This window comes from Dromaius novaehollandiae, chromosome 38 (assembly GCF_036370855.1).
Source record: "Dromaius novaehollandiae isolate bDroNov1 chromosome 38, bDroNov1.hap1, whole genome shotgun sequence".
Classification (NCBI taxonomy): Eukaryota; Metazoa; Chordata; class Aves; order Casuariiformes; family Dromaiidae; genus Dromaius; species Dromaius novaehollandiae.
Window position 1 is genome coordinate 540173 of NC_088137.1, and position 23513 is coordinate 563685.

General features: G+C 70.2%; 2 protein-coding genes across 2 annotated transcripts in view; one reads left to right on the forward strand and one right to left on the reverse strand.

The window, feature by feature from the left end:
* The window catches only part of NPHS1 (NPHS1 adhesion molecule, nephrin), a 35109-nt gene extending 27826 nt beyond the window's left edge, over window positions 1-7283 (forward strand). Inside the window, exons 19-28 of the mRNA XM_064503538.1 lie at window positions 1405-1588; window positions 2143-2296; window positions 3159-3358; window positions 4001-4112; window positions 4698-4861; window positions 5293-5349; window positions 5786-5846; window positions 6690-6742; window positions 6839-7116; window positions 7272-7283. Of these exons, the coding sequence (XP_064359608.1) occupies window positions 1405-1588; window positions 2143-2296; window positions 3159-3358; window positions 4001-4112; window positions 4698-4861; window positions 5293-5349; window positions 5786-5846; window positions 6690-6742; window positions 6839-7116; window positions 7272-7283 (1275 nt within the window). The remainder of the gene's footprint in view (window positions 1-1404; window positions 1589-2142; window positions 2297-3158; window positions 3359-4000; window positions 4113-4697; window positions 4862-5292; window positions 5350-5785; window positions 5847-6689; window positions 6743-6838; window positions 7117-7271) is intronic.
* Window positions 7218-22889, reverse strand: NFKBID (NFKB inhibitor delta). Its single transcript, XM_064503528.1, has 12 exons — window positions 22797-22889; window positions 20838-20929; window positions 20685-20718; window positions 20236-20399; window positions 19424-19629; window positions 18353-18458; window positions 16179-16325; window positions 14607-14658; window positions 12906-13045; window positions 11350-11463; window positions 9193-9357; window positions 7218-8127 (listed from the first exon to the last, which is right to left on the reverse strand). Exons 1-12 carry the CDS (start codon window positions 22810-22812, stop codon window positions 8071-8073), a joined length of 1293 nt encoding a protein of 430 aa, XP_064359598.1. The 5' UTR covers window positions 22813-22889; the 3' UTR covers window positions 7218-8070.
* Window positions 22890-23513: the final 624 nt, after the last annotated feature.

Consider the following 23513-nt stretch of genomic DNA (forward strand, 5'->3'; position numbering starts at 1 on the left):
GGGGGACATGGGGGGACGTGGGGACATGGGGGACATGGGGGGACATGGAGGGACATGGAGGGACATGGGGGACATGGAGGGACATGGGGGGACATGGGGGGACATGGGGGACATGGGGGACATGGGGGGACATGGAGGGACATGGGGGACATGGAGGGACATGGGGGACATGGGGGACATGGAGGGACATGGGGGACATGGAGGGACATGGGGGACATGGGGGACATGGAGGGACATGGGGGACATGGGGGGACATGGGGGACATGGAGGGACATGGGGGACATGGGGGGACATGGGGGGACATGGAGGGACATGGGGGACATGGAGGGACATGGAGGGACATGGGGGACATGGAGGGACATGGGGGACATGGGGGACATGGGGGGACATGGGGGACATGGAGGGACATGGGGGACATGGGGGACATGGAGGGACATGGAGGGACATGGGGGACATGGAGGGACATGGGGGACATGGGGGACATGGGGGACATGGAGGGACATGGAGGGACATGGAGGGACATGGAGGGACATGGGGGACATGGAGGGACATGGAGGGACATGGGGGACATGGAGGGACATGGGGGACATGGGGGACATGGGGGACATGGAGGGACATGGGGGGACATGGGGGACATGGAGGGACATGGGGGACATGGGGGGACATGGGGGACATGGGGGACATGGGGGGACATGGAGGGACGTGGGGGACATGGGGGGACATGGAGGGACATGGGGGACATGGAGGGACATGGGGGACATGGGGGGACATGGGGGGACATGGAGGGACATGGAGGGACATGGGGGACATGGAGGGACATGGGGGGACATGGGGGGACATGGGGGGACATGGGGGGACATGGAGGGACATGGGGGACATTGGGGGACATGGAGGGACATGGGGGACATGGAGGGACATGGAGGGACATGGGGGGACATGGGGGACATGGGGGACATGGAGGGACATGGGGGGACATGGGGGGACATGGAGGGACATGGGGGGACATGGGGGGACATGGAGGGACATGGAGGGACATGGGGGACATGGAGGGACATGGGGGACATGGGGGGACATGGGGGGACATGGGGGACATGGGGGACATGGAGGGACATGGGGGGACATGGAGGGACATGGGGGACATGGGGGGACATGGGGGACATGGGGGACATGGGGGACATGGAGGGACATGGGGGACATGGGGGACATGGGGGACATGGGGGACATGGAGGGACATGGGGGACATGGAGGGACATGGGGGGACATGGGGGACATGGAGGGACATGGAGGGACATGGAGGGACATGGAGGGACATGGGGGGACATGGAGGGACATGGGGGGACATGGGGGACATGGGGGGACATGGGGGGACATGGGGCCTCCCCGATGTCCCCCGTGTCCCCGCAGGCGGAGGCCTCGCAGGGCCCCGGCCCGGGGGGGCTCCCCGCGGAGCTGCTGCCGGAGGGGGGGGCCCCCCTGGGGCGCCTGCGGGTGCCGGTGGCCCGCCGGGACCTCAGTGGCCCCTACGAGTGCCGGGTCGACACCGGCGTCCCCCCCCCGGCCCGGGCCACCGTCCGCCTCATCGTCCGCTGTGCGTGGGGACACGGGACGGGGGGGGACATGGAGGGACCCCCATGGGTGGGGACATCGGGGGGGCACCCATGGGTGAGGCACCCACAAGGGATGGGGTGGCCCCTTGGTGGGGGGGGTCACCCATGGAGGGGACATCAGCCGCGGGGGGACACCGGGGACAAGGGGGGGCACCCAAAGGGGGGGGACACCCATGAGTGGTGACACCCAAGGGTGGGACACCCACCAGGGACGGTGGGGCCACCTGGGAGGGGAGCAAGTGTGTGGGGACACCGGGGACAAAGGGGGGGGACCCAAGGGTGGGGGACACTGAGGATGGGGGGACACGGGGAAGGGGGGGACACCCGGGGAACACGAGGGACAAGGGGGAGCACCCAAGGGTGGGGGGCACCCATGGGGGTGGGGAGGACACGAGGTGACATCCCAGGGTGGGGGAATCCAAGGGGGACATGGGGGGGACCCAAGGACACGAGGGGGGACCTTGGGGACGTAGGGGGCTCCCAGGGCCACCCCGGGGTGGGGGGACCCCTCCCGACGGCCGCTGCCCCCCCCCAGACGCCCCAGAGCTGGAGGCAGGGCCGGAGCCCGAGCGGGTGCTGGTGCCGCCCGGGTCGGACACGGCGGAGCTGCGGTGCCGGGCCCAGGGCGTCCCCGGGGTGCAGCTGCGCTGGGAGCGCGACGGGCGCCCGCTGGGGGCCGGCGAGACCAGGTACCCGGCCGGGCCCAAACGGGGCCAACTGGGGCCAACTGGGGCCAACTGGGGCCAACCAGAACCAACCAGACCCAACTGGGGCCAACCGGACCCAACCGGACCCAACTGGGCCCAACTGGGGCCAACTAGGGCCAACCAGACCCAACTGGGGCCAACCGGGGCCAACCAGAACCAACCAGACCCAACTGGGGCCAACCGGACCCAACCAGACCCATCCAGGGCCAACCAGACCCAACTGGACCCAACTGGGACCAACTGGGGCCAACCAGACCCAACCAGACCCAACTGGGCCCAACCGGACCCCACTGGGCCCAACCAGACCCAACTGGGCCCAACCAGATCCAACCAGACCCATCTGGGCCCAGTTAGACCCAATAAGGCCCAATCAGGCCCAACCAGACCCAACAGGAGACTCAACTGGGTCCAACCAGACCCAACTGGATCCAACCAGACTCAGCTGGGCCCAGCCAGACCCAATAAGGCCCAGCCAGACCCAACTGGGCCCAGCCAGCTCCAACCAGACCCAACTGGACCCAACCAATCAGATCGGGGGGCTTGGGGGTGCCCAGTACCAAACTGGGCCAGCCAGGCTGAGCCGAACTGGGCTGAGGGGGCTGCCCAGTACCAAACTGGGCCAGCCAGGCTGAGCCAAACTGGGCCGAGGGGGCTGCCCAGTACCAAACTGGTCTGGCCCGAACGGCCCCAGGGCACGTGGGGCCGGGCTTCCTGCTCCGACCAGTTCTGGTAGCTTCGGCCCCGCCCCGATTGGTGACCCGGAGCCGGTGCCGGGCCTGACCAGGTGCCACCGCTGGCGTCCCCGGTGTCCCCAGTGTCCCCAGTGTCCCCGGGGTCCCCGCAGGTACCAGGAGCGGCAGTGGCGCGAGGGGCCCTGGACCCACGGCGTCCTCACCGTGGCCAACGTGAGCCTGGAGCGGGCGCAGAGCCGGGCGCCGGGCCGGCCCCCCACCCACAACCGCACCCGGACCCTGGGCACCTTCGTCTGCGTCGCCCAGAACCCCCTGGGCACCGCCCGGCGCCGCCTCCAGCTCCAGCTCGCCGGTGCTGGGGGGACTGGGGGGCACTGGGAGCATACTGGGAGGATACTGGGGGGATAATGGGTGGATATGGGGGGAATTGAGGGGGTATTGGGGAGAACTGGGGGGATATTGGGGGGATTGGGGGGCTCTGGGGGGCACTGGGAGGATACTGGGGGGATATGGGGGGAACTGAGGGGGTGTTGGGGAGATCTGGGGGGATATTGGGGGGATTGGGGGGATACTGGGAGGATAATGGGGGAACTGGGGGGATACTGGGTGGATACTGGGAGGATAATGGGTGGATATGGGGGGAATCGAGTGGGTATTGGGGGGAACTGGCGGGAATTGAAGGGATTTGGGGGGATACTGGGAGGATAATGGGGGAACCGGGGGGAACTGGGGGGATATTGGAGGGAACTGGGGGAATACTGGGGAGCATTGGGAAGAAGTGGGAGCTCTGGTGGGATATTAGGGGTCACTGGGCAGACGTTGGGGGGCACTGGGGGATCCTGGGGGGCACTGGGAGGCTACTGGGAGGCTATTGGGCCTCACTGGGGGGGATTTGGGGGGTACTGGGGGATATCAGGGCACTGGGAGGATACTGGGGGGCAATGGGAGATACTGGGGGGTACTGGGGGCCTGAGCTGGCCCCGCCGCCCCCCAGACCGGCCCGACGCCCCGGGGGGGCTGCGGGTGCTGGCGGCGACCCCCACGTCGCTGAGCCTCAGCTGGCGGCCCGGCTTCGACGGGGGGCTGCCCCAGAGCTTCCTGGTCAGGTGGGGCCCGGCCCCGCCCCCGCCCCACAACCCCCCGCGGGAACCGCCCAAATCCGCCATCGCGACCCCCAAATCCCCCATCGAGACCCCCAAAACCCCCCCGGAGACCCCCAAATCCCCCATCGAGACCCACTTCCGGTGCCCCCTATGCTGGATCCGCCCCATTTCTGGTCCCCAGGGCCGGGTCCGCCCCATTTCCGGTCCCCCACCGTGGGTCGGTCCCCATTTCCGGTGCGATCTGCCCCCATTTCCGGCTCCGAATGCGGATCCATTCCTGTTTCCGGCCATGTCCTCCTCTATTTCCGGTCCCCCAAGTGGGTCCCACCCCACTTCCGGCCTGTCCTTCCCCATTTCCGGTCCCCCATGAGGGTCCTCACCCCATTTCCGGCCTGTCCCTGTCCATTTCCGGTCCCCCATGTGGCTCCCATCCCACTTCCGGGTGGTCTACCCCCAATTTCCGGTCCCCATATCCGGGCGGCACCCCATTTTCAGCCAGTCCGTCCCCATTTCCGGTCCCCCTGAGGGCTCCCCCCCCCCGTTTCCGGTTGCCGGCCGTCCCCGACCCCGCCCCTTCCGGTCCCGCAGCGCTTCCGGTCCTGGCGCCCCCCCGGCCCCGGCTGCCCTCCTGGTGCCGGGGCCCCCCGTGACGCTGGGGGGGCTCCGCCCCGCCACGCCCTATGACGTCACCGTGCGGGCGCGCAACGCGCGTGGCGACAGCCCCGCCGCCGCCATCGCCGCCGTCACTGCCGGTACGGGGGGGGGGACCGGAAGTGGGGACCGGAATTGGGACCGGAAGTGGGTCTGGAACGGGAAGGGAGGTGAAAACCGGAAGTGGGAGGGGCGGGACCAGAACTGGAAGACTGGGGGCTGGAAACCGGAAACGGGCGCGAACCGGAAGTGGGTCGGAACCGGAAGTGGGTCGGAACCGGAAGTGGGTGAAATCTGGAGCCGGGGGAGCAGAATTGGGGGGGGGGGGAAGAAACCAGGAAGGGGCACGGACCGGAAGTGGCCACGGACCGGAAGTGGTCACGACCCGGAAGTGGCTCCGAACCGGAAGTGAGCCCGTCGGGGAGCCGGTGGTGACCGGAAGTGGCATACTGGGGGCAGTAGGCTCAAGGGGGGAGGGGGGTGGAGCCCGGACGCCTGGGCCCCTCCCTCCCTTCTGCCCCTCCCCCCCCAGATCTGCCCCAGGAGCCGCCGCCGCCGGGGGAGGAGCCGCCGCCGCCGCCCCCCGCAGGTGGGGGAGGGGCCCGGACGCCTGGGCCCCCTTGGGTGGGGGTGGGGCCCCGGACGCCTGGGCCCCTCGGAGGTCCCTGACGGCCCTTCCCATCAGGCTTTGCGGCGCCGCCCGCCCTGGTGGGGGCCCTGGGCGCCCTGGGGGGGCTCCTGCTGCTGGGCAACGCCGCCCTGGGGGGGGCCCTGCTGCGCCGCCGCCGCCCCCGGGGGGCCCCGGCGTCCGGGAGGGCCCCGGCGTCCGGGCCAAGGAGGCCTCCCAGAACGACTACGGCCCCGGCGGCGCTGAGAGCTTCGAGGTGAGGGGGGCGCCCGGACACCTGGGCCCCTTGGGGGGGGAGGGGGGGCGGCCCGGACGCCTGGGTCCATTCTGGGGGGGGAGGGGGGGCGCCCGGACGCCTGGGCCCCGTGGGGGCTCACGGGCTCCTCCCTGCCCCCAGCTGAGCTCCGTGGGGTCGGGGGCCCCCCCCAGCGAGACGCCGCCCTGGGACCCCCCCGCGGGTGAGTACGGGGGGGGGAGACCCCCCCACAGTGCCCCCCCAAACTGCCCCCCCGAAACTGCCCCCCTGAAACCACCCCCCCAAAACCACCCCCCCGAAACTGCCCCCCCGAAACTGCCCCCCAAAACCACCCCCCTGAAACTGCCCCCCCAAACTGCCCCCCGAAACTGCCCCCCGAAACTGCCCCCCCAAAACTGCCCCCCCAAACTGCCCCCCGAAACTGCCCCCCCAAACTGCCTCCCCAAAACTGCCTCCCCAAAACTGCCCCCCCAAACTGCCCCCCTGAAACCACCCCCCCAAACTGCCCCCCCAAAACTGCCCCCCCGAAACTGCCCCCCCAAACTGCTGCCCTGAAACTGCCCCCCCCAAACTGCCCCCCCAAACTGCCCCCTCCAAACTGCCCCCCTGAAACTGCCCCCCCAAACTGCCCCCGAAACTGCCCCCCCAAAACCGCCCCCCTGAAACTGCCCCCTCGAAACTGCCCCCCCGGAACTGCCCCCCAAAACCACCCCCCCGAAACTGCCCCCCCAAAACTGCCCCCCCAAACCGCCCCCCCAAACTGCTGCCCTGAAACTGCCCCCCTGAAACTGCCCCCCCAAACTGCCCCCGAAACTGCCCCCCCAAAACCGCCCCCCTGAAACTGCCCCCTCGAAACTGCCCCCCCAAAACTGCCCCCCAAAACCACCCCCCCGAAACTGCCCCCCCAAACTGCTGCCCTGAAACTGCCCCCCCCAAACTGCCCCCCCCAAACTGCTGCCCTGAAACTGCCCCCCCCAAACTGCCCCCCCCAAACTGCCCCCCCAAACTGCCCCCCTGAAACTGCCCCCCCCACTCTGCCCCCCAGGTTTCGACCCCCACCCCTACGAGGACGTGCTGGACTGGGGGGGCTACGAGGAGGTGAGGGGGGGCCCGGACGCCTGGGCCCCTTTGGGGGGGGGGGACCCGGACGCCTGGGCCCCCCCTGACCCCGTGTCCCCTCCCCCCCCCCCGCAGGTGCCCCCCCCGGAGCTCCCGGCCCCCCCGCACCCCCCCGTCACCCGCTGGGGGGAGCTGGTCTGAGCGGGGTCGCGACCCCAATAAACCCCGCCCCCGCGGGGGAGGAGCCAACCGGCGTCACGTGTCTGAATGGGGGGGTGGGGCCGGACGCCTGGGCCCCCCCGGACGCCTGGGCCCCTCCCCGGTCGCCTGGGCCCCTCCCGGACGCCTGGGCCCCTTACGGGTTACCCTCCCCCCCCCCAAATCCCAGCCACTCGCTCCAGCCAATCAGCAGGGTTTATTTTTTGGGGGGGGGGGAAGACCCCCCCTCCCCTTCCCAGTGCCCCCCAGTACAAACCAGTTCCCCCCACCCAGGGCCCCCCACCCCCTCCCCAGTGTGGGACCCCCCCCTTGGAGGGGGGCCCCTTTAAGCCCCTCCCCCCCTAATTAGGCACCTCATTAACGAGCCAGGTCTCCCCCTCCCCCCCTTTGGGGGTCTCCACCCCCAAATTTGGGGGGAGGGTCAATAGGGAGGGGGCGGGGCTACACGGCAGCCCCGCCCCCACTGAGGCCATGGGGTGGTCCCCCCTTCTTAAAGGGGCAACGCTCTCCTGTTTAAAGGGGCAACGCCCTCCTTCTTAAAGGGGCAACAACCCCAGTCTTAAAGGGACGGTGGTCTCCTTCATGAAAGGGCCACGCCCCCTTAAAGAGGCCACGCCCTCCTTAAAAGGGCAACGCCCTGCTTAAAGGGGCAACGCCCTATTATAGGGGCCACGCCCTCCTTCTTAAAGGGGCAACGCCCCCCTTAAAGGGGCAACAACTTCTGTCTGAAAGGGGCAACGCCCCTCAAGGGGGGGGGAGGGGGTGCCCGGACGCCTGGGTCCCTTGGGCACCCCCCTATTTTTACGTTCCCCCCCCCCAAAAAAACCAATGTGGTTCAGAGATTCATTTCACAGAAATGGGGGGGAGGGAGGGGGGCGGGACTCGGACGCCTGGGCCCCTCGGGGGAAGCTCCGCCCCCCCCTCACCCCCTCCCACCCCAAAATGTCAGATTTCACGGAAATCGAGGAAAACGAGGCGCCTCGGATGCCTGGGCCCCCCTGTGGGGGGAGGGGAACCCCCTTCATGCTGGGAGGGGCCCAGGCGTCCGGGTGCCCCCCACCCTGGTAGATCAGAGCAGGGGTAGTTTGGGCCCCTCCCCCATTTTGGGGGCGTGTCCCCCCCCCCTCTGACGTCACTTCCGGGTGCCCCTAGGAGGCGGGGGAGGGGCGGCGGGCGGTGCGGCGGCTCTTCAGGAGGAGGCGGAGCTGCGGGGGGGGGAGGGGCGGGTCAGGGAGGGGCCCCCAAAATGGGGGGGGGACATGGGGGGGGCCAAGAAAGGGGGAGTTTGGGGGGATTTGGGGGCAAAGGGGCAGGATTTGGGGGGCGGGAGGGGGGTTTTGGGGTGCAGGAGGGGGTTTTGGGGGTAAAGGAGGGGGATTTGGGGCAGAGGGGCAGGATTTGGGGTGCAGGAGGGACATTTTGGGTGCAGGAGGGAAGATTTTGGGTGCTGGAGGGATTTTGGGGTGCAAAAGGGGGATTTGGGGGTAAAGGAGGGGGATTTGGGGCAAAGGGGCAGGATTTGGGGGGCTGGGGGGGATTTGGGGTCCCAGGGCAGGATTTTGGGTGCTGGGGGGGGATTTTGGGGTGCAGAAAGGTGATTTTGGGGTGCAGGAGGGGGATTTCGGGGTGCAGGAGGGGCATTTTGGGGTGCAGGAGGGGGATTTGGGGGTGAAGGAGAGGGATTTGGGGCAAAGGGGCAGGATTTGGGGTGCAGGGGGGAGATTTTGGGGTGCAAGTGGGGGATTTTGGAGTGCAGGAGGGGGATTTGGGGCAGAGGGGCAGGATTTTGGGTGCTGGGGGGGATTTGGGGGCCCAGGGCAGGATTTTGGGGTGCAGGAAGGTGATTTTGGGGTGAAGGAGGAGCATTTCGGGGTGCAGGAGGGGGATTTCGGGGTGCAGGAGGGGCATTTTGGGGTGCAGGAGGGGCATTTGGGGCAGAAGGGCAGGATTTGGGGTGCAGGAAGGTGATTTTGGGGTGCAGGAGGGGATTTTGGGGTAAAGGAGAGGGATTTGGGGCAGAAGGGCAGGATTTTGGGGTGCAGGAGGGGCATTTCAGGGTGCAGAGGGGGCATTTCGGGGTGCAGGAAGGTGATTTTGGGGTGCAGGAAGGTGATTTTGGGGTGCAGGAGAGGGATTTGGGGTCCCAGGGCAGGATTTCGGGGTGCAGGAGGGGCATTTGGGGTGCAGGAGGGGCATTTGGGGTGCAGAGGGGGCATTTCGGGGTGCAGAGGGGGCATTTCGGGGTGCAGGGGGGGCGGCGGGGGCCCCACCTGGTCGCCGGGGGGGCCGGGGGGCAGCAGGCCGTGGGGCAGGTCGTGCTCGAGGTTGCGGGCGCCGGCGTCGGCCCCCCAGGCCAGCAGCAGCCGCACCAGGGGCTCCTGGCTGGGCCCCCCCGGCAGCGCCGCCGCCATGTGCAGGGGGGTGTTGCCGTGCGCCTGGGGGGGGGCGGCTGCCTCAGCGCCCCCGGCCCCATAGATGCCCCCCCCGCGCCCCATGGAGACCCCACTGACACCCCCAGAGCCCATGGAGCCCCCACTGACACCCCCAGCCCCATAGATGCCCCCCCCGCCCCATGGAGACCCCACTGACACCCCCAGAGCCCATGGAGCCCCCACTGACACCCCCAGCCCCATAGATGCCCCCCCCGCCCCATAGATCCCCCCCGTGCCCCATAGAGCCCCCACTGACACCCCCAGAGCCCATGGAGCCCCCACTGACACCCCCAGCCCCATAGATGCCCCCCCCGCCCCATGGAGACCCCACTGACACCCCCAGGGCCCGTGGAGCCCCCACTGACACCCCCAGCCCCATAGATCCCCCCACACACCCCATAGAGCCCCCACTGACACCCCCAGGGCCCATGGAGCCCCAGAGACACCCCCAGCCCCATAGATCCCCCCCAGCCCCATAGAGCCCCCACTGACACCCCCAGCCCCACGGAGCCCCCCTGCCCCATAGATCCCCCCCCGCACCCCATGGAGACCCCACTGACACCCCCAAGGCCCCATAGATACCTTCAGTGCCCCATAGATCCCCCCAGACATCTCCAACCCCCCATAGATCCCCCATAGATGCCTCCAACCCCCCATAGATCCCCCCAGACATCTCCAACCCCCCATAGATCCCCCATAGATGCCTCCAACCCCCCATAGATCCCCCCAGACATCTCCAACCCCCCATAGATCCCCCATAGATGCCTCCAACCCCCCATAGATCCCCCCAGACATCTCCAACCCCCCATAGATCCCCCATAGATGCCTCCAACCCCCCATAGATCCCCCCAGACATCTCCAACCCCCCATAGATCCCCCATAGATGCCTCCAACCCCCCATAGATCCCCATAGACATCTCCAACCCCCCATAGAGCCCCCCAGACATCTCCAACCCCCCATAGATTCCCCATAGACATCTCCAGTCTCCCCATAGATCCCCCCAGACATCTCCAACCCCCCATAGATCCCCCATAGACATCTCCAACCCCCCATAGAGCCCCCATAGATGCCTCCAACCCCCCATAGATCCCCATAGACATCTCCAATCTCCCCATAGATCCCCCATAGACACCTCCAACCCCCCATAGATCCCCCATAGATGCCTCCAACCCCCCATAGATCCCCCATAGACGCCTCCAACCCCCCCATAGATCCCCCCAGACATCTCCAACCCCCCATAGAGCCCCCATAGATGCCTCCAACCCCCCATAGATCCCCCATAGACGCCTCCAACCCCCCATAGATCCCCCCAGACATCTCCAACCCCCCATAGATCCCCCATAGATGCCTCCAACCCCCCATAGAGCCCCCATAGACGCCTCCAACCCCCCCATAGATCCCCCCAGACATCTCCAACCCCCCATAGATCCCCCATAGACGCCTCCAACCCCCCATAGATCCCCCCAGACATCTCCAACCCCCCATAGATCCCCCATAGATGCCTCCAACCCCCCATAGATCCCCCCAGACATCTCCAACCCCCCATAGATCCCCCATAGATGCCTCCAACCCCCCATAGATCCCCATAGACATCTCCAACCCCCCATAGAGCCCCCCAGACATCTCCAACCCCCCATAGATTCCCCATAGACATCTCCAGTCTCCCCATAGATCCCCCCAGACATCTCCAACCCCCCATAGATCCCCCATAGACATCTCCAACCCCCCATAGATCCCCCATAGATGCCTCCAACCCCCCATAGATCCCCCATAGACATCTCCAACCCCCCATAGATCCCCCCTAGACATCTCCAACCCCCCCATAGATCCCCCATAGACATCTCCAACCCCCATAGATCCCCCATAGATGCCTCCAACCCCCCATAGATCCCCCATAGACGCCTCCAACCCCCCATAGAGCCCCCCAGCCCCCCCCCCGAGCCCCCCCAAGCCCCCCGGCTCGCCCCCAGCCCCCCCCAGCGAGCCCCCCCGACCTTCGCGTTGACGAGGCGGGGGGCCGCCCCGGGCTGCCGGAGCAGGAGGTGGGCGAGGGCCAGGTTCCCCCCCCGCACGGCCAAGTGCAGCACCGTCTGGCTGCTCTTCATGTCCTGGGGGGGGGGCAAAGGGGCCCAGGAGTCCGGGGGGGTCACGTCTCTCCCCCCCCCCCAAAGCTCCTCCTGTGACGGGGGGGGGCCCAGGCGTCCGAGGGGCCCAGGAGTCCGGGGGGGGGTCACGTCTCTCCCCACCACCCCCCCCCAAAGCTCCTCCTGTGACGGGGGGGCCCAGGCGTCCGAGGGGCCCAGGAGTCCGGGGGGGGGTCACGTCTCTCCCCACCCCCCCCCCCCAAAGCTCCTCCTGTGACGGGGGGGGGGCCCAGGCGTCCGAGGGGCCCAGGAGTCCGGGGGGGGGTCACGTCTCTCCCCACCACCCCCCCCCAAAGCTCCTCCTGTGACGGGGGGGCCCAGGCGTCCGAGGGGCCCAGGAGTCCGGGGGGGGGTCACGTCTCTCCCCACCCCCCCCCCCCAAAGCTCCTCCTGTGACGGGGGGGGGCCCAGGCGTCCGAGGGGCCCAGGAGTCCGGGGGGGGGGTCACGTCTCTCCCCCCCCCCCCCCAAAGCTCCTCCTGTGACGGGGGGGGGGCCCAGGCGTCCGAGGGGCCCAGGAGTCCGGGGGGGGGGTCACGTCTCTCCCCCCCCCCCCAAAGCTCCTCCTGTGACGGGGGGGGGGCCCAGGCGTCCGAGGGGCCCAGGAGTCCGGGGGGGGGTCACGTCTCTCCCCACCACCCCCAAAGCTCCTCCTGTGACGGGGGGGGGCCCAGGCGTCCGAGGGGCCCAGGAGTCCGGGGGGGGTCACGTCTCTCCCCACCCCCCCCCCCCAAAGCTCCTCCTGTGACGGGGGGGGGCCCAGGCGTCCGAGGGGCCCAGGAGTCCGGGGGGGGGGTCACGTCTCTCCCCACCACCCCCCCCAAAGCTCCTCCTGTGACGGGCGGGGGCCCAGGCGTCCGAGGGGCCCAGGAGTCCGGGGGGGGTCACGTCTCTCCCCACCACCCCCCCAAAGCTCCTCCTGTGACGGGGGGGGCCCAGGCGTCCGAGGGGCCCAGGAGTCCGGGGGGGGTCACGTCTCTCCCCACCCCCCCCCCCCAAAGCTCCTCCTGTGACGGGGGGGGGGCCCAGGCGTCCGAGGGGCCCAGGAGTCCGGGGGGGGGTCACGTCTCTCCCCCCCCCCCAAAGCTCCTCCTGTGACGGGGGGGGGGCCCAGGCGTCCGAGGGGCCCAGGAGTCCGGGGGGGGGGTCACGTCTCTCCCCACCCCCCCCCCCAAAGCTCCTCCTGTGACGGGGGGGGCCCAGGCGTCCGAGGGGCCCAGGAGTCCGGGGGGGGGTCACGTCTCTCCCCCCCCCCCAAAGCTCCTCCTGTGACGGGGGGGGGGCCCAGGCGTCCGAGGGGCCCAGGAGTCCGGGGGGGGGGTCACGTCTCTCCCCACCCCCCCCCCCAAAGCTCCTCCTGTGACGGGGGGGGGCCCAGGCGTCCGAGGGGCCCCGGCGTCCGGGTACCTGGCTGGCGCAGTCGGCCCCCATGCGCAGCAGCAGCTCCACGCAGAGCAGCCGGTCCTGGGGGGTCCCGCCGCCGCCGCCCCCCCCCGCCCGCAGCGAGGCATTGTGGGAGAGCACGGCGCAGTGCAGGGGGGTCTGGCCTGCCGGGGGGGGGGGGGTCAGCGTGGGGGGGCGTCCCCGAAAACGTGGGGAAACAGCCCAAAATGGGGACCCCCCCCCCACTCCCAGATTCCCCTAGGGCCCCCCCAAATCCCCCCCCCAAAATGGGGACCCCCCCCACTCCCAGATTCCCCTAGGGCCCCCCCAAAATGGGGACCCCCCCCACTCCCAGATTCCCCTAGGGCCCCCCCAAATCCCCCCCCAAAATGGGGACCCCCCCCACTCCCAGATTCCCCTAGGGCCCCCCCAAAATGGGGACCCCCCCCACTCCCAGATTCCCCTAGGGCCCCCCAAATCCCCCCCCAAAATGGGGACCCCCCCCACTCCCAGATTCCCCTAGGGCCCCCCCAAATCCCCCCCCAAAATGGGGACCCCCCCCACTCCCAGATTCCCCTAGGGCCCCCCCAAATCCCCCCCCCAAAATGGGGACCCCCCCCACTCCCAGATTCCCCTAGGGCCCCCCCAAATCCCCCCCCAAAATGGGGACCCCCCCCACTCCCAGATTCCCCTAGGGCCCCCCCAAATCCCCCCCCCAAATGGGGATCCCCCCCACTCCCAGATTCCCCTAGGGCCCCCCCAAATCCCCCCCCCAAATGGGGATCCCCCCCACTCCCAGACTCCCCTAGGGACCCCCCAAATCCCCCCCCCAAAATGGGGACCCCCCCCCACTCCCAGATTCCCCTAGGGCCCCCCCAAATCCCCCCCCCAAAATGGGGACCCCCCCCACTCCCAGATTCCCCTAGGGCCCCCCCAAACCCCCCCCCAAAATGGGGACCCCCCCCACTCCCAGATTCCCCTAGGGCCCCCCCAAACCCCCCCCCAAAATGGGGACCCCCCCCACTCCCAGATTCCCCTAGGGACCCCCCAAATCCCCCCCCAAATTGGGGCTCCCCCCCACGAGACCCCCCCAATACTGGGGACCCCACAAATGAGCCCCCCCCAGAGAAGGGACCCCCCCAACGTTGGGGACCCCCGAACCAGAGAAACCCCCCAAATCGATGACCCCCCCCCCCAAATTGGGGACTCTCGGGACCCCCCCCCAAAGAGAGACCCCCCCCCAAGGGGCCACCCAAAATCAGGGACCCCCCCTCGACCCCAGTGACCCCCCCAAAACAGAGACCCCCCCTGTCCAGGGCCACCCCCCAAACTGGGGACGCCCCCAAATTGGGACCCCCCCCCAAATGGGGGACCCCAGTGACCCCCCCAAAACAGAGACCCCCCCCTCCAGGGTCCCCCCACCAAATTGGGACCCTCCCCAAATTGGGACCCCCCCCCAAACTGGGGACCCCCCCCAAATTGGGGACCCCAGTGACCCCCCCAAAACAGAGACCCCCCCCTCCAGGGTCCCCCCACCAAATTGGGACCCTCCCCAAATTGGGACCCCCCCCCAAACTGGGGACCCCCCCCAAATTGGGGACCCCAGTGACCCCCCCAAAACAGAGACCCCCCCCTCCAGGGTCCCCCCCCCAAACTGGGACCCCCCCCCAAATTGGGGACCCCAGTGACCCCCCCCAAAACCGGCCCCCCCCCAAATGTTCCCACCTTCGAAGTTTCTCGCCTCCACGTTCACGGGGACCCCGGACGCCATCACGGCCTGGGGGGGGGGGAGGGGTGAGCGCCCGGACGCCTGGGCCCCCCCGGGGGTGGGGGTGGGGTGTCCCTATCCCGGACGCCTGGGCCCCCTCCCCGGACGCCTGGGCCCCCCCGGACGCCTGGGTCCCCCCGGACGCCTGGGTCTCCCCCTCCCGGACTCCTGGGCCCCCCCAGACGCCTGGGCCCCCCGGATGCCTGGGCCCCCTGGACTCCTGGGCCCCCCCGGATGCCTGGGCCCCCTGGACGCCTGGGCCCCCTGGACTCCTGGGCCCCCCCGGATGCCTGGGCCCCCTGGACGCCTGGGTCTCCCCCTCCCGGACGCCTGGGCCCCCCTGGATGCCTGGGCCCCCCGGACTCCTGGGTCTCCCCCTCCCGGACGCCTGGGCCCCCCTGGATGCCTGGGCCCCCCCAGACGCCTGGGCCCCCCCCCCCCGGACTCCTGGGCCCCCCCCGGACTCCTGGGTCTCCCCCTCCCGGACGCCTGGGCCCCCCCGGACTCCTGGGCCCCCCCCGGACTCCTGGGTCCCCCTGGACGCCTGGGTCTCCCCCTCCCGGACTCCTGGGCCCCCCCAGACGCCTGGGCCCCCCCGGACGCCTGGGCCTCCCCCTCCGGGACTCCTGGGCCCCCCCGGATGCCTGGGCCCCCCGGATGCCTGGGCCCCCTGGACGCCTGGGCCCCCCCGGGGGTGGGGGTGGGGTGTCCCTATCCCGGACGCCTGGGCCCCCTCCCCGGACGCCTGGGCCCCCCCGGACGCCTGGGTCCCCCCGGACGCCTGGGTCTCCCCCTCCCGGACTCCTGGGCCCCCCCAGACGCCTGGGCCCCCCGGATGCCTGGGCCCCCTGGACTCCTGGGCCCCCCCGGATGCCTGGGCCCCCTGGACGCCTGGGCCCCCTGGACTCCTGGGCCCCCCCGGATGCCTGGGCCCCCCGGACTCCTGGGTCTCCCCCTCCCGGACGCCTGGGCCCCCCTGGATGCCTGGGCCCCCCCAGACGCCTGGGCCCCCCCCCCCCGGACTCCTGGGCCCCCCCCGGACTCCTGGGTCTCCCCCTCCCGGACGCCTGGGCCCCCCCGGACTCCTGGGCCCCCCCCGGACTCCTGGGTCCCCCCCGGACTCCTGGGTCTCCCCCTCCCGGACTCCTGGGCCCCCCCAGACGCCTGGGCCCCCCCGGACGCCTGGGCCTCCCCCTCCGGGACTCCTGGGCCCCCCCGGATGCCTGGGCCCCCCGGATGCCTGGGCCCCCTGGACGCCTGGGCCCCCCCGGGGGTGGGGGTGGGGTGTCCCTATCCCGGACGCCTGGGCCCCCTCCCCGGACGCCTGGGCCCCCCCGGACGCCTGGGTCCCCCCGGACGCCTGGGTCTCCCCCTCCCGGACTCCTGGGCCCCCCCGGACTCCTGGGCCCCCCCCGGACTCCTGGGTCTCCCCCTCCCGGACGCCTGGGCCCCCCCCGGACTCCTGGGCCCCCCGGACTCCTGGGCCCCCCGGACGCCTGGGCCCCTGGTGCGGTGCCGCCGGGCCCTACCCGGAGGACGCGGGGCAGCCCGTAGGTAGCGGCCAGGTGGAGCAGGGTCCGGCCCCGGTGGTCGGCGGCGTCGGCGTCGGCCCCCAGCGCCAGCAGGTCCCCGACCACCCCGGCCGCCGCCGCCGCCCCCGCCACCAGCAGCGGGGTCTGGGGGGGGGACACGGGTCACCGGCGCGGGGCCTCGGCACCCCCCCGGCACCCCCTTGTCACCCCTCGTCACCCCTCGTCACCCCTCATCACCCCCCCGTCACCCCTCGTCACCCCTCGGCACCCCCTCGGCACCCCTCGTCACCCCCTCGTCACCCCTCGGCACCCCCTCGTCACCCCCCCGTCACCCCCCCGTCACCCCCCCGTCACCCCCTCGTCACCCCTCGTCACCCCCTTGTCACCCCTCATCACCCCCTCATCACCCCTCGGCACCCCCTCATCACCCCTCAGCACCCCCTCATCACCCCCCCGTCACCCCTCGTCACCCCTCGGCACCCCCTCATCACCCCCCCGTCACCCCTCGGCACCCCCTCGTCACCCCCCCGTCACCCCCCCGTCACCCCTCGGCACCCCCTCGGCACCCCTCATCACCCCCTCGTCACCCCTCGGCACCCCTCGGCACCCCCCCGGCACCCCCTCATCACCCCTCATCACCCCCTTGTCACCCCCTTGTCACCCCCTCGGCACCCCTCGTCACCCCCTCAGCACCCCTCGGCACCCCCTTGTCACCCCCTCGGCACCCCCTCGGCACCCCTCGTCACCCCTCGGCACCCCCTCGGCACCCCCTCGGCACCCCCTCATCACCCCCCCGTCACCCCTCGGCACCCCCTCGGCACCCCCCCGGCACCCCCCCGTCACCCCTTGTCACCCCCTTGTCACCCCCTTGTCACCCCCTCGTCACCCCTCGTCACCCCCTCGTCACGCCCCCGTCACCCCTCGTCACCCCCTCGTCACCCCCTCGTCACCCCCTCGTCACCCCCCCGTCACCCCTCGTCACCCCTCGTCACCCCTTGTCACCCCCTTGTCACCCCCTCCAACGCCGCTCCCAACCTTACCCCCTCGTTAGGCTCCTCCCCTCGTTAATTAGCCCGTTATTACGCTCTCAGCGCCTCGTTACCGCCCCATTACGCCCTGTAACCCCCTAATTACCCCCTATTACCCTGTAAGCCCCGTAATCACGTTATTACCCTGTTGTTACCCCATTGTTACCCTGTTGTCACCCCATTATTACCCGGGTATTACCCCATTATTACCCGGGTATTGCCCCATTATTACCCGGGTATTACCCCATTACGCCCCATAACCCCATAATTACCCTGTAACCCCCATAATCACGTTATTACCCTGTTGTTACTCCATTATTACCCTGTTATTACTCCATTGTTACCCCATTACCATCCCATTATGCCCCATAACCCCATAATTACCCTGTAACCCCCATAATCACGTTATTACCCTGTTGTTACCCCATTGTTACCCTGTTGTTACCCCATTATTACCCGGGTATCACCCCGTTGTTACCCTGTTACCTTCCCATTACACCCCATAACCCCATAATTACCCTGTAACCCCCCATAATCACATTATTACCCTGTTGTTACCCCATTATTACCCTGTTACCATCCCAGTATGCCCCATTACCCCATAATTACCCTGTAACCCCCATAATCACATTATTACCGTGTTGTTACTCCATTATTACTCTGTTATTACCCCATTATTACCCTGTTACCTTCCCATTATGCCCCATAACCCCCTAATTACCCCATAATTAGCCCATAACCCACCATAACCTCATTATTACCCTGTTATTACCCCATTATTACCTGGTTACCACCCCATTACCCCCCATAACCCCCTAATTAACCCATAATTACCCTGTAACCCCCCCACAACCACAGTATTACCCGGTTATTACTCCATTATTACCCAGTTACCCCCTCATTGCCCCGTTATTACCACGTTTTACCCTCTTTCCACCCCGTTACCGCCGATTACCCCGTTATTACCACGTTATTACATTGTAATTACATGTCGTTACCCTGTAATTACAACGTAATTACCATGTAATGGCATGTGATCACGACGTAATTGCAAAACATAATTAGCGTGGAATTGGGATGTAAATAGCAGGTCAGTACGATGTTATTACCTCATCATTACGTCATCACGCCCCGCCCCCTTACCTTCCCGCGATGCTCCCGCAGCTCCAGCTGCCCCAGGGCCTCGAAGGCCTCGGCGGCCGCCCGGGCCGGCGCCCGCAGCCCCCGGGCACAGAGCACGTGCAGCAGCCTGCGGCGGCCTCGTTAGCGCCCTCGTTAGCGGCCCCTCGTTAGCGGCCCCTCGTTAGCGGCCCCTCGTTTGCCCCCCTTCATCAGCGCCCCCTCGTTTGCCCCCGCTCGTCAGCGCCTCGGCCTATCCGGGCCTGCACTAGGCCTCTGGGTTCCCATCGGTCCGTCCCCTTCCCGGTCCCCCATATGGGGCCTGGTCCGACCCCTTTCTGGTCCCCCCTCAACCCCATTCCCGCCCCATCAGTTCTGGGTCCCCCCAGTTCCCCGTCCCTGGTCTGTCCCCTTCCCAGTCCCCCATATGGGGCCTGGTCCGGCCCCTTTTTGGTCCCCCCTCAACCCCATTCCCGCCCCATCAGTTCCGGGTCCCCCCAGTTCCCCGTCCCTGGTCCGTCCCCTTCCCGGTCCCCCATATGGGGCCTGGTCCGACCCCTTTTTGGTCCCCCCTCAACCCCATTCCCGCCCCATCAGTTCCGGGTCCCCCCAGTCCCCCATGTCACCCCAGTCCGTCCCGTTCCCAGTCCCCCATGTCACCCTGGTCCAGCCCCTTTCCAGTCCCCCTCAACCCCATTCCTGGTCCCGTCAGTTCCGGGTCCCCCCAGTTCCCCGTCCCTGGTCCATCCCCTTCCCGGTCCCCCACGTCACCCCGGTCCGGCCCCTTTCTGGTCCCCCACGTCACCCCGGTCCGGCCCCTTTTTGGTCCCCCCTCAACCCCATTCCTGGTCCCATGAGTTCCAGGTCCCCCCCAGTTCCCACCCCGGTCCGTCCCCTTCCCGGTCCCCCACGTCACCCCGGTCCGGCCCCTTTTTGGTCCCCCTCAACCTCATTCCTGGTCCCATCAGTTCCAGGTCCCCCCAGTTCCCACCCCAGTCCGTCCCCTCCCCGGTCCCCCACGTCACCCCGGTCCGGCCCCTTTCTGGTCCCCCACGTCACCCCGGTCCGGCCCCTTTCCCCCCCCCACACACTCACGTGTCGCCCTCCTCGTCCTGCCGCAGCAGCTCCCGGGGGTCCATGGCCCGGACGGCGGCGCGGGCGGCCGCCAGCTCCCCCGGCGCCGGCTCGGGATCGGGGTCGGGGTCCGGCAACGGCCCCAGCGGGGCCCCCCCGGGCCCCAAAGAGCCCCCCGGCGCTGGCAGGGCCCAGGCGGGGCCGGGGGGCCCGAAGGGGGCGGCGGCCTGCGGGAACGCCGGGGTCAAGGGTCGGGGGTGAAGGTCGAGGTGGCCCTGAGCCCACCGTGGTCCCCGTTGCCCCCGTGTCCTGCCCCATTGACCCCCCACATTGGCCCAGTTGACCCCACATCCAGCCCCATTGACCCCCCGTTGCCCCCACATCCAGCCCCGTTGACCCACCATTGCCCCAGTTGACCCACATCCAGCCCCATTGACTCCCCATTGGCCCAGTTGACCCACATCCAGCCCCATTGACCCCCCTGTTGCCCCCACATCCAGCCCCATTGACCCCCCATTGCCCCAGTTGACCCCACATCCAGCCCCATTGACCCTCCATCACCCAAGTTGACCCCACATCCAGCCCCATTGACCCACCATTGCCCCAGTTGACCCACATCCAGCCCCATTGACCCACCATTGCCCCAGTTGACCCACATCCAGCCCCATTGACCCCCCATTGGCCCAGTTGACCCACATCCAGGCCCATTGACACCCCATTGGCCCAGTTGACCCAGATCCAGCCCCGTTGGCCCCCCAATGCCCCGGTTGACCCCGTGTCCTGCCCCATAAACCCCCCCCATTGCCCCAGCAGCTCCGTGGGTCCCTCCTCACCTGGCAGCCCCCCGGGTTGGGCATCGCGGCCCCATAGGGTCCCCCCGGGCCACCGTGGGGGACAGCAGGGACCCCACAGGCCCCGGCACTGGGGGCAGCTGAGGGGGCCCCGGACCAGGTGGCAGCGGGGGGGGCCGGAGCTGGGGCCACTGGGACAGAGGGACCTGGGGGGAGATGGGGTGAGGGGACATGAGGGACATGGGGGGACATGGAGGGACATGGGGGACATGGGGGGACATGGGGGGACATGGGGGACATGGGGGGACATGGGGGACATGGGGGACATGGAGGGACATGGGGGGACATGGAGGGACATGGGGGACATGGGGGGACATGGAGGGACATGGGGGGACATGGGGGGACATGGAGGGACATGGAGGGACATGGGGGACATGGGGGGACATGGGGGGACATGGAGGGACATGGGGGGACATGGGGGGGTCACTCACCAGCCGGGGGGAGCAGGGGGGACACAGCTGTGCCCTGGCAGAGGGGGACAAGGGGGTCAGAGCGGATCCAGGCGTCCGGGTGGGGCAGGGCCACGGGGTCACCCCGGACGCCTGGGCCCCTCGGGGGGGAGGGGACGGGGGGGGGACACTCACCGGGGGGGGCCGGTCGCCGGCGCCCTGCTGCTGCCGCAGCACCTTCAGCAGCTGCTTCACCGTCTGGGGGGGCGACGCCGGGGGGCGACCGCCTGCGGGGACAGCGGCACCCGGACGCCTGGGACCCCTGGACGCCTGGGCCCCTCCCTGGACGCCTGGGCCCCTCCCGGATGCCTGGGACCCCCGGACGCCTGGGCCCCTCCCGGACGCCTGGGACCCCCCCGGACGCCTGGGACCCCCCCGGACGCCTGGGCCCCTCCCGGACACCTGGGCCCCTCCCGGACACCTGGGTCCCCCCCCCGGACACCTGGGCCCCTCCCGGACACCTGGGACCCCCCGGGCGCCTGGGCCCCTCCCGGACGCCTGGGCCCCTCCCTGGACGCCTGGGTCCCCCCGGACGCCTGGGCCCCTCCTAGACACTTGAGCCCCCCCGGACGCCTGGGTCCCTCCCGGACACCTGGGTCCCCGTGGCGGGGTTGGGGGGGGGCGCGGAGGCAGCGCAGCGGGTTTTTTTTCCGCCATGGAAACCGGCGGGGAAGTGACGTCACCCGGACGCCTGGGTCCCCACCGCCCTCGCGTTCCCCCTCCTCCCCCACCCCCCACCACCCCGCGGGGACCCAGGCGTCCGGGGGCTCCCGGTGGCCCTGGGAGGGGTGGGGGGAGCGGGGACTCCCCCCCGGACGCCTGGGCCCCTCCCGGACGCCTGGGCCCCCCCGGACGCCTGGGTCCCTCCTGGACGCCTGGGCCCCCCCGGACACCTGGGCCCCCCCCGGACGCCTGGGCCCCCCCGGACACCTGGGCCCCCCCCGGATGCCTGGGCCCCCCCCGGACGCCTGGGCCCCCCCGGACGCCTGGGCCCCCCCCGGACGCCTGGGCCCCCCCGGACACCTGGGCCCCCCTGGACACCTGGGCCCCCCCCGGACGCCTGGGTCCCTCCTGGACGCCTGGGCCCCCCCCGGACGCCTGGGCCCCCCCGGACGCCTGGGCCCCCCCCGGACGCCTGGGCCCCCCCGGACGCCTGGGTCCCTCCTGGACGCCTGGGCCCCCCCCGGACGCCTGGGTCCCCCCCCCGGACGCCTGGGCCCCCCCCGGACGCCTGGGCCCCCCCGGACGCCTGGATCCCTCCTGGACGCCTGGGCCCCCCCCGGACGCCTGGGCCCCCCCCGGACACCTGGGTCCCCGGCGGGGGCGGGGGAGGGGCAGCGGAGCGCGGCGCGGAATCCCCGCCGGCTGCTACGTCACGGGGAAACCCCCCCCTCCCGCCCCCGTGGAGAGCCCCGCCCCCGCGGGGACCCGAGGGGGCGGGGCCGGGGAAGGCCACGCCCCCCCCCACGGGATTCCCTCCTTCCGCCCCCGCGGGGGACACATGGAGAGAGTCCGTGTGGGGGGGCCCAGGCGTCCGGGGGGGCCCAGGCGTCCGGGGGGGACCCAGGCATCTAAGAGGGGCCCAGGCGTCCGGGGGAGCCCAGGCGTCCGGGGGGGCCCAGGAGTCCGGGAGGGGCCCAGGCGTCCGGGAAGGGCCCAGGTGTCCGGGGGGGCCCAGGCGTCCGGGAGGGGCCCAGGCGTCCGGGAAGGGCCCAGGCATCGGGGGGGCCCAGGCGTCCAGGAGGGGCCCAGGTGTCCGGGAGGGGCCCAGGCGTCCAAGCCCCCACTGCCCCCATCTTAAAGGGCCGGCGCCCTCCATCCGTCTTAAAGGGCCAGCGCCCCTTAAAGGTCGCTCTTAAAGGGACAGTCCCCCGCTTTCGCTCTTAAAGGGACGGCGTCGCTCCACTTCCTTGTCTCCCCCCGCCAAAAAAATCGGGGTGCGACCCCCCCCATGGCTCTTAAAGCGCCAATACCCCCCCAAAGGCTGCTCTTAAAGGGCCAGCGTCCCCCCCCCCAAAAAAACAGGTCTCTTAAAGGGCCAGCGCCCCCCTCTGCCCCGCCCGCTGCCCCTTAAAGGGCCGGTGCGCCGCGTACCTCTCTGGGGTCGCATCCCGCCGGGGCGCGAGGTCCAAATGGGGCCGGGACGGGGACGGGGCCCCTTTTAGGGGGGGAGGCCCCGCCCCGGAGGGAAACGCCACCGGCGTCGCCGCGGCGACGGGTGACACGGCCCGAGGCGGGGCCTAGGCCCCCGGACGCCTGGGCCCTTCGCTCGGGTGATGTCATGTGTCACCCAGGGCGTCCCTGCGGCGCGACGGTGGGGGGGGTGGTTTGGGGGCGCGCTGGCCCTTTAAGGGCTCCCCCCGCCCACGCGACCGCAGGGGCGGGGGGAGGGGGAGCCCCTCTAGGGGGCGCCACTGCCCTGGGGGGGCCCAGGCGTCCGGGCGGCTTCAGCCAGGGGCGGAGGATGGGGGAGGCGGGGGGGGGGACCCGGACGCCTGGGCCCCCTGTGCCATGAGACCCCCCCGGACGCCTGGGCCCCTGGGCCATTAGGTCCCCGGACGCCTGGGCCCCTTGTGTCATTAGGTCCCCGGACACCTGGGCCCCTGGTGCCAGGACGCCTGGGCCCCCTGTGCCATTGGGTGCCCGGACGCCTGGGCCCCTTGTGTCATTAGGTCCCCAGACACCTGGGCCCCTGGTGCCAGGACGCCTGGGCCCCCTGTGCCATTGGGTGCCCGGACGCCTGGGTCCCTCCTCCCGGACGCCTGGGCCCCTTGTGCCATTAGGTCCCCGGACACCTGGGACCCTGGTGCC

Bases quoted from the DNA above. Each gene is read 5' to 3' on its own strand.
- NFKBID (XM_064503528.1), bottom strand. The intron at 20,400-20,684 runs GTGAGTGACCCC...ATCTCCCCCCAG, and splicing joins CCCCCTGCTCCCCCCGGCTG to GTCCCTCTGTCCCAGTGGCC. The intron at 8,128-9,192 runs GTGGGGCCCCCG...CCCCCCCCGCAG, and splicing joins CCGGCCCCCCCGGCGACCAG to CTCCGCCTCCTCCTGAAGAG.